This window comes from Pelophylax lessonae (assembly GCF_965119305.1).
Source record: "Pelophylax lessonae genome assembly, chromosome: 8".
Lineage (NCBI taxonomy): Eukaryota > Metazoa > Chordata > Amphibia > Anura > Ranidae > Pelophylax > Pelophylax lessonae.
Genome location: NC_138775.1, coordinates 224,163,135 through 224,172,789, shown reverse-complemented (window position 1 = coordinate 224,172,789; position 9,655 = coordinate 224,163,135). Strand labels below are relative to the sequence as shown.

The following is a 9,655-nucleotide window of genomic DNA, read 5'->3' as shown; positions in this document are numbered from 1 at the left end:
CTATGGCAGACACTATCCTCATATTTTGTTTCATGTCTGCCATATGGGCGGTATAATGCTCTCTCCTACATTTTTGACTCGGTATTAAAAACATGTATACTTGCTGAAAAAAATGACAGTGCATGCCCAGAAGTGGGCCCAGGATGGGTATTAAGAGCTCCTGAGCTCTGATCTCTGATCTCCATCATCCGCTGCAGAGGATGGGGCTGAGCACACACAGTTAATAGGGGTATTGGAGGAGGAGAGGTTATGCCTGGATCAGACATCATGTGACTATTAGTGTTTTGGTACCCATGCAGTCAGGATAGTTCTCCTCAGCATCAGTGAATACAAGGAACGGCAGGGGTATGTTGGTAGATGCAAGCAGCTCCCAACACATGTGTTACATTGCCTGACCAGACGCCTAGGGGGGGATTAACAGGGCTGAAACTGAGCTGTCACACAAACGAGGACAGGAGGCTTGGTGTAGGGGGGATTACTTGTCAGGCGGGGGTCTGTCCTCTCTGGATAATGCATCAAAGCACCAAGCTCCGTTCTCTCAGCCTGAGCTGTCCGACACGTACCACAGATGAAATGGACGCTGCTTTGGGGGGTCACGGAACTGAAAAACCGCCCCGACCTTGTGGGTCTAATCTGGGGTAAGATTTACAATTTTCAAGAGCCCACTCATTTTTTTTTTTTTTTCTTGTCCTGTGTTGTCCTTATCCCTAACCCTGTAGTTGTTGATTACATACATCTTCCCCTCTGTCACCTTCTCCATAGAGCCCATAACTCCCAGATCTGTGTTAAAAAGCTTAGAGGTAGCAATCAAGGCAAGGTATGTGTGTCGAAGTAACGATGATAAAACATTGCTTTTTAATGCCATGTCATGCAGATCGGGCGTATTAATGAAGAGCTTAACGGGCTCCGATTTTTCTGCATCCTGTAGAGAAGGTGAAAATTTTCATCTCACGCTGTGAGCAAAATGTGACTTGCCTGACATATTAGGCAACCGGCATCCATTATTATTTCTATCATTTATCCTAATCCTTGCTAGTGTAAATACAATCCCTTTGAAAGGAGACGCAGATGAGCTGTGTAAACAACGTCAGCCATAAGACTTGTTTCACATAGGCGGAATCAGGCAGTGAAATATGTAACCGAGCTGGGAAGAGCTTGTTCTCAAACAATGCTTCTATCAAAGGATGCTCTGCAACATTCCCTCCTTGACTCATGACATTATCATAGGCTGCGGTTGTTTAAATTGGCCTGGAACAAAAAGTAAAACTGAAATGAATGCAGCCATTTGTGTCGGTGGAAGGGATAATAGCGGGGTCTGGAGACGGAATTTCATTTAGAAAAAAAAAAACAATCTTTGATCCAGACTTGGAAATTGAGAGGACATTGATTAGGCACAGGGGACAATAGTGGTCTTTTGTGAATGCCGGAGAGGCACTTGCTGCAGCATCGGCAAATTGGAAGCAATTGATTAAAGCTTTGTTAGTCTTGCATTATATAAATACTTTACACGTCTCCCATAAGGATTGTGCTGATGTTGATTTTTCAAAATGTTGATGGATGAATGCATTTTTTTTTTCACCGGTGACTGCAGTCATGTTTATATTCATCACCGAGCCCCTTAACGTGCCGCAGTTTTGATTTAATCTTTGACTTTTGAACACCCATTGAAAGCATGATGAAAAATGAGACATAGCTAGCTTGTTGTACATTTAGCTCTGAACTCGTTGACTTGTTTTGTATTGAAGGTGTAAATTGCATTTAATGGATGTGATCTTTTACAGGCAGCAAATTGTTATTTTACATGGCAATTCCAAGTGTAGGCATGAGAGTAATTGTTCAGATGTAGAAAGTTGAAGAATATAAATGAAAATGTATTCTCTGTAAAAAAAAAAGTATTCTCTGAAAATGTATTTTCTGTAATCATGTCACAAGGTGGCTATAGGCGATAGATGGTGGTTTTATGTGGATGATCAACAAGGTTGTGTGACAGATTGATCCATAGATATGTTCTGTATACATGCACTGCACAACAATGCAGGTCTATGCGGTGGACACACATCAAATATAGTTACATTTCCTGCAGGGACAATGGTCTACTGGATGAAAAACTCAACTAGACAGGTAGGTATTGCTTTGGAGATTAAATTGATCTGAAGCTGACCATAAGCATGCTGAACATTGCCTGATACTAAAATATGGTTGAGTCGAGTGTGAGTAATGGTCATCTATGAAACTATGCCCACTAAGTATCCAACTATTCCTATGTGAAGCACCGCCAAATTGTTTAAACAAGAAAGAAAACAATTAGCTTTCTCATGAAAGCAAAGGTCACATGTAATTTAATGAATTATAGGCCCTGGTCTAGTAGCCAGCTTCTAATTCATGGTAGATAATGTAGCCCATACTAAAAATGACATATAAGCTTTGACTTCCACCTGTAATAGAACCCATTTTGTACAATGTTGTAGCATTTATGCCATCATTTCAAAATCTGAATAAAAAGAAATGAGTTATTTTGAAATCCACAAACTGCGTAAGTACCTTTAATGACATTAAAGCCCTATTTAACTGCTTAAAGCGGAGTTCCAGCCTACACACTCACCTGTCCAACGGTCCAGCGATGCGGCCGCCCGAAGCCTCACCGCTCTTCTCCCTCTCTGCTCTGCGGCGCCGGCATCACTGGTGTGGGCACCTGGCTGTGACAGTTTGCGGATTCACAGCCGGGTACGCACTGCCCATGCGCGAGTTGCGCTACGCGTCGTGATTGGACGGCAATCTTCTGGGACCTCTGACATGTCCCAGAAGATTGCAGGGAGGGAGGGGGAGAGGAGAACTTCCGCTCAGGTCGCCGCGGCGCTCCGAGCGGAAGTGGGAGCGGGTACATGTCAAAACTAGCTCCCCCACCAAAAAAATGACATGCCAAATGTGGCATGTCAGGGGGTTATTCCTACCTATAATGGAAGTTCCACTTTTGGGTGGAACTCCGCTTTAAGGACCAGGCCTATTTCTGACACTTGCTGTTTACAAGTTAAAACAAGTAAAAAACAGTATTTTTTACTGGAAAATTACTTAGAACCCCCAAACATTACATATATATATATATATATATATATATATATATATATATATATAGCAAAGACTCTACCTGAACAAGCTGAAATTAAAAACTGATTGACTACCATACACAACTGCACCAGACTCAGCTTTAGTAAATCTCCCCCATTGTGTGCTTGATATATAAATGCAAGTTCCAGTCAAAACTTGTTTTTGGTTTTGGACAAAGTTGGGAGTCCCCATTAGGGAGATTTCCCTTACTTCCTGTCCCAGTGACAAAAAGCACAAAAAATTATAAGAAAGAATGTTACTGGAACAGATGTAACTTTCCCCTGCCCTACCAAAAAGTAGCCTACGGACAAGAATAAAAAGATGAGGTCTTTGAGGCACCTCTGCTGACACCACTTTCCCATTTTTGGGGCTCAATGAGCCCCTACTGTGAATACACCCGAATCCAGAGACTGCAGTGTGTAGGATTGTTTGGATCTCCCCACCGAGTATTGAGTGCAATGGCTTTCTGTGCAGGGACAGTTATATTCCCTCCAGGTTTTCCAATCCCCCATTAGGGAGACACTTCACAGATGTGAGTACACCATTGCATTTTATCTTCTCTTCTTTCATTTTATCAAACCATCTGTTAAACCATTACACTATAAGGAGCTCTCCCCCGCCTCTGTCTTTTTTTCCTCTTATTCTTGGAGGCATCCCAATTATAAAAATTCTGGCAGGAGTTGAACTTTGATATTACTTCTAAGCCCCTGTGAGACTACTAGAGGGTTTGTGTAACCACCTCAGCTCCAGAAGGTTTTATCCCCTTGCTGACCAGGCCATTTTTTTTTTGCGATTTGGCATTGCGTTGCTTCAACTGACAATTGAGCCATTGTGCGATGATGCATCCAAATATAATTGGTGTCTTTCTTTCCCCAAAAATAGAGCTTTCTTTTGGTGGTATTTGATCACCTGTGCGTTTTTTTTTTTTTTGCACTATAAACAAAAAAAGAACCATAATTTTGAAAAACAATATTTTTTACTTTTTCTTTCTGCTATAAAACATACCCAATAAAAAAAATTGAAAAAATCAAAATTTCTCATCAATTTAGGCCAATATGTATTCTGCTATATACTTTTGGTAAAAACAAATCCTAATAAGCATATATTGCTTGGTTTGCACAGAAGTTATAGCGTCTACAAACTATGGGATACATTTATGGACTTTTTTTATTTATTTTTTATTGTTTTTACTAGTAATGGCGGCGATCAGAGATTTTTTAGCGGGACTGCGACATTGCGGCCAAATCTGACACTAAGTGACACTTTTTGGGGACCAGTGACACCAATACAATCATCAGTGCTAAAAGAAAATGCACTGTTACTGTTTAAATGACACTGGCAGGGAAGGGGTTGACATCATTGCCAATCAGGGGGTTAGGTGTGCTCCTAGGGAGTGCTTTCTAACTGTGGGATAGTGGATGCACTGGAGGAAAAGAGAGATCAGCTGAAACACAAAATCTCTGTTTTACCCCCTGACAGAACAGCGGTCTACTTGTTTACACAGGCAGACCACTGTTTTTTCATTCCACTGAACGATCCGCGGGTCTCGGCGACCATCGTGGTCCAATCACAGTGGTGGCGGTGCACACGGGCCCCCGACATCTCCTGCATAAAATCATGTACATGTATATGATTTTGCGCAGGCGGGCCGCTGTGCCACAGTATATATGCAGTGGGCGGCCTGGAACTGGTTAAAGCAGACCTTGCATCAAAATGGTTACTTATTAGTTAGATTACCCTTGTCTAGGGTACTAAAGATGTCTTTGACCACTTTGGCTATTACCACTCCCACTAACCCTTTAATAACCACGCTGACAACCAACTGGAGTTAATGGCCAAAGCGGCCTTTTATTAACCAATGTAATGAATAACATAATATAACATAACAACGTGAATGTAAAAATACAGTAGAACTGGAGCCTCAAGGTCCTCGTAGGCCTCACTCACATACCTGCGACCTACTACAGGCCTCCAGCCGTAACACCACCGACTCGGAGACAACCAGCCGCAGATACCTCTATTATAACAACTGGGATCCATACCTCAGACGGGTCCCTACCAAGTACATTTAAGTGCCCACAATAAACTACAAGGACCTTGAACCCCGCCATCCGCTTAAAACAAGTGACCCAATCCCCCAATACCCACAATTACCCAATTAACAGAAGGGGATCAGAAATAACAGGGAGGGCGGGAGGGAAGTTTTCCCCTGGCTGTTCTCCCTTCGACTGAAGATCAGCCATCCCTTCTGCCTATGCACCCCCCCCTGCAACTCCTCCCCTACCTTACCTTTTCCCCCTCCTAAACCAATTATAACCCAATCATATATTATACCTATTTAAATATTTGCAAATTGGCCTAAAATGTTAAAAAAATTTAGATTTTTACATTTTTTTGGGGGAATTTCATATAAAAAAATGTGAAAAATATTGTTATTTTTTCAAAATTGTCGCTCTTTTTTTGTATATAGCGCAAAAAGTAAAAATCGCACAGGTGATCAAATACCACCAAAAGAAAGCTCTATTTGTGGGGAAAAAAAGACATAAATTTAATTTGGGTACAGCATCGCAACACCGTGCAATTGTCCGTTAAAGTAATGCAGTGCCGAATTCGCAAAATATGGCCTGGTCAGGAATGGGGTAAAATCTTCCGGTCTTAAAGCGGTTAAAAATACGCTCATTGAGAATTTTTTTGTCAAAGACATGTAGCTAAATACATTTTGGCCTAAATATATGACACCTAACCTACACACCACTCCACTGCAAGGGTGGATGAGCCCCTTTAAAGTGATTGTAAATCCTTAAGGTTTCTTACCTTCTTGTAAAGTCTCATTTTGAGAAAATAACAAATAACAAACATGTTATACTTACCTCCTGCAGTTGGTTTTGCACAGAGCAGCCCAGATCTTCCTCTTCCTGGGTCCCTCGTTGCTGCTCCTGGCCCCTCCCCCTTATCCAGTGCCCCCACAGTAAGCAGCTTGCTATGGGGGCACCCGAGCCAAGCTGCAGCTCTGTATGTCCATTCAGACACGGAGATGCCTTTCAGCCCCCCCCTCTTTCTCCTGTTTGGTTTACTGACTTTGATTGACAGCCGTGGGAGCCAATGGCGCCACGGCTGTATCTCAGCCAATCAGGAGGGAGAGTCCCAAAAGGCAGAAAACTCATGCACATCGCTGGACAGAGAGGGGGTACAGGCAGTTATGTATTTAGGTTTTCTGTTGCCCTAGGCCTGACTAAACTTGTACACCCCCTAATTTAAATATGACCCACTGCTTCCTGTAAAGGCCACACCCCTTCCTGTTTATGACCTTTTCTGTCATCTGTAAACCACAGACCACAACCACAGTGTATCAGTGCCCATCAGTGTAGCCTCATCAGTTCCCATAAGTTCAGCCTCATCAGTGCCCATTAGTGCAGCCTTATCAGTGCAGCATATCAGTGTAGTCCCATCAGTGGCCACCAGTGCAGCCTATCAGTGCCCATTAGTGCAGCCTAAGATATTTGGACTCGTGTTTGCTGCCACTGATCGTAATTATAGGATTATTTCTCTTATTTGTATAATGACTAGAACGTCCATCGTCATTATACAAATAAGTGAAATAATCAGTGGCAGCAAACACAAGTCCAAATATCTTATAAGATAGTAATCTTACTAACCCAGTGACATATTGAGATAGGACATATGAGGTGAGCGGGTCCAAAATATTATTGCCATCATATACAATTAAAAGTCTTAATTTTATATGATGCAATTCAATATGCTCGCTCACGAACAAGGATGTTTAAAGAAATGGAAATTATATTATTGACACTGATGTCTGCCATACCTGGGGGCAGAGGAGGGTAGGTGGAGCTGTAGTGCCACACTTATTATCATTGGGGGCCATTGGACCAATTGTATTAAGTTTGGTTGGCGGCCTGCGGTCTGTCCAAATTTCCTCACCCGCCTCTATTATCATACTAGCAGGTAGCAATGTGACCGCTTTTTGGGGGTGCCTGACTGATTTGCCTCTTGGAACCTGCCCTCTAGCCCAGTTCGCCCCATAAGACTGGTACTATACTAAACGTGTACCGCAAGCTGGCGGGGACCCTTTTCGTGCGGGAGTCGGGAGGAGGCTGTTTATTTTTTTTGTGCAGGGTGCAGCTTTTTTGCTGCCCCCTTGCAAAGTGCCGCCCTAGGCCTGGGCCTTGTTGGCCTAGGCCAAGATACATCACTGGGTACAGGTAATTATTAGAGGGTGCTCGGGAGGCTGCTGCACACAGAATGCATTAAAATAAAAAAAACCTTCTGCCTTTACAACTCCTTTAGGAGGCGCGGGCCCGCATTAGGAAGCGGGAAAGCCGATCCACGGTATCGGCACCCACGATTGCTCCCCGCTGAGAGAGAACGCTGGTCTGCTGTTGTAAACACAGCAGACTGTTGTTCTCTCTGGAATGAACACAGAGCTCCTTTGTTCCTCCTAATTAGGATCAAAGGTCTCTGTGTTGATTCCACAAGTCCCTCCCCCTCACAGTTAGAAAACACTCCCCTATGCTCACACTTAACACTTTGATCACCCCTGGGTTAACCCCTTCCCTGCTAGTGTCATTATTACAGTAACAGTGCACATTTTTTGCACTGATTACTGCAGTAATGTCACTGGTCCCCCCAAAAGTGTCAAAAATGTCAGTTAGGGGTCCGATCCGTCCGCCGCAATGTCGCAGTCCCGCTAAAAATTGCAGATTGCCGCCATTACTAGTAAAAAATAAATAAAAGTAAAAATGACATAAATCTTTCCCCTAGTTGGGTTGTAGACGCGATAAATTTCAAAATACACTTATTGGAATTTTTTTTACCAAAAATATGTAGCAGAATACAAATTGGCCTAAAATGATGAAAAAATTCTATTTTTACATTTTTTCTTTGGAATGGTATATATTTATTTATGTAATGTTATATATTTTTTCTTTAGAATTGTCACTCTTTTTCTGTTTATAGCGCAAAAAAAAAAATTGCACAGGTGATCAAATACCACCAAAAGATCATCAAAATACATCAATTTTATTTGGGTACAGCGTTGCACGACTGCGCAAGTGCCAAATCGCAAAAAATGGTCTGGTCCAGAAGTGGTTAAGGTGAAAAACCGTCTGTGCTCCAGTGCCCCCCCCCCCCCCCCGACCTCCCCTTTTTCTTACCTGTGCCCGATCTGTTCCAGCGATGTGTACAAGTGCAGCAGCTCCAGCCACTGTCTCTCACCTCATTGGACAGATTGAGCCCTTGGCTCCTGCTGCTCTCAATCAAATCCTATGACATTGGAACAGGGGGCGGGGCCGAGTCCCGCTGTCTATGTCAATGAACGTAGCATCAGGACTCGGGAGCTAGCCCGCATGTGTGCCCCCAGGGAAAGCGGCTTTCTGCAGACACATCTGATGAAGAGGAGGAACCTGGAGCACTGGTGGGGCACCCCAGAAGAAGAGGATCAGGACTGCTCTGTGCAAAACCATTACACAGAGCAGGTAAGGATAGGCATGTTTGTTATTTTAATCCAAAAAAAACAAGGTTTAAAACCACTTTAAAAGTTCTGAAGAGCAAACACAAATAAGGGTTTGCTATTTTTTTGTTGGCCAGAAAAACAGTTTATGTGCTCCTCTTTGATTCTGATTTGACTTTGTTAGAAAGAACGTTTTCTGGCTAACAATAATGGCAGGTACCTTTTGCTTTCTTTGCAATGTGAAAGATCTGGATTTATTTCTATCTCACATGAATACCAGTTAAAGCGGACTGTACTGCATCTGAGCACCGCAAACCAAAAACACAATTTCATTCATTTAAAATATTCAAAGCAAACTCACCCATCCACCCATGTCTCCATGCTCTATTTTGGGAAGAAATCACTTCGAAAAACTCCCCCTTAGCATTTCTAGCTTTGGTCATCTAGAGTACGGACAGATGATTTGTGAAGCATTTACTTCCTGGAAACTATCTGCCCTTAGCTCAGGCATGGAAGCAGGAGCTGATAAAACCCCTCCTCCCCTCCTGAAGACTCCTAGGATATATGATATCATTTGTCTAAGCCTGGAACCCAAGAAGCAATGTAAAAAAAAAAAAAAAAAAAAGAGTAAATACGATATAAGCTATATTAACAAAAGTATTGGGACGCCTGCCTTTACACGCACATGAACTTTAATGGCATCCCAGTCTTCAATATTGAGTTGGCCCACCCTTTGCAGCTACACCAGCTTCAACTCTTCTGGGAAGGCTGCCCACAAGGTTTAGGAGTGTGTCTATGGGTATGTTTGACCACTCTTCCAGATGCGCATTTGGTCAGGCACTGATGTTGGAGAGAAGGCCTGGCTCACAGTCTAATTCATCCCAAAGGTGTTCTATCGGGTTTAGGTCAGGACAAGTCAAATTCCTGCACCCCAACTCGCTCCTTCGTGTCTTTATGGACCTTGCTTTGTACACTGGTGCACACTCGTGTTGGAACAGGAAGGGGACACCCCCAAACTGTTCCCACAAAGTTGGGAGCATGAAATTGTCCAAAATGTCTTGGTATGCTGACGCCTGTAAA

At 43.0% G+C, this 9,655-nt stretch overlaps 1 protein-coding gene across 4 annotated transcripts in view; it reads left to right on the top strand.

Moving 5' to 3' along the window:
* Positions 1-274: 274 nt before the first annotated feature.
* LOC309562386 (regulator of G-protein signaling 8-like) overlaps positions 275-9,655 on the top strand; it is an 85,969-nt gene continuing 76,588 nt past the window's right edge. For 2 of the 4 annotated variants that reach the window (XM_082266584.1, XM_082266585.1), the window contains exon 1: positions 276-638. In XM_082266584.1, the coding sequence (XP_082122710.1) occupies positions 358-638 (281 nt within the window). In that variant the 5' untranslated portion in view covers positions 276-357. Of the gene's footprint in view, positions 639-9,655 lie in introns of all 4 variants that reach the window. The other 2 variants (XM_082266583.1, XM_082266586.1) reach the window with 2 other exon arrangements.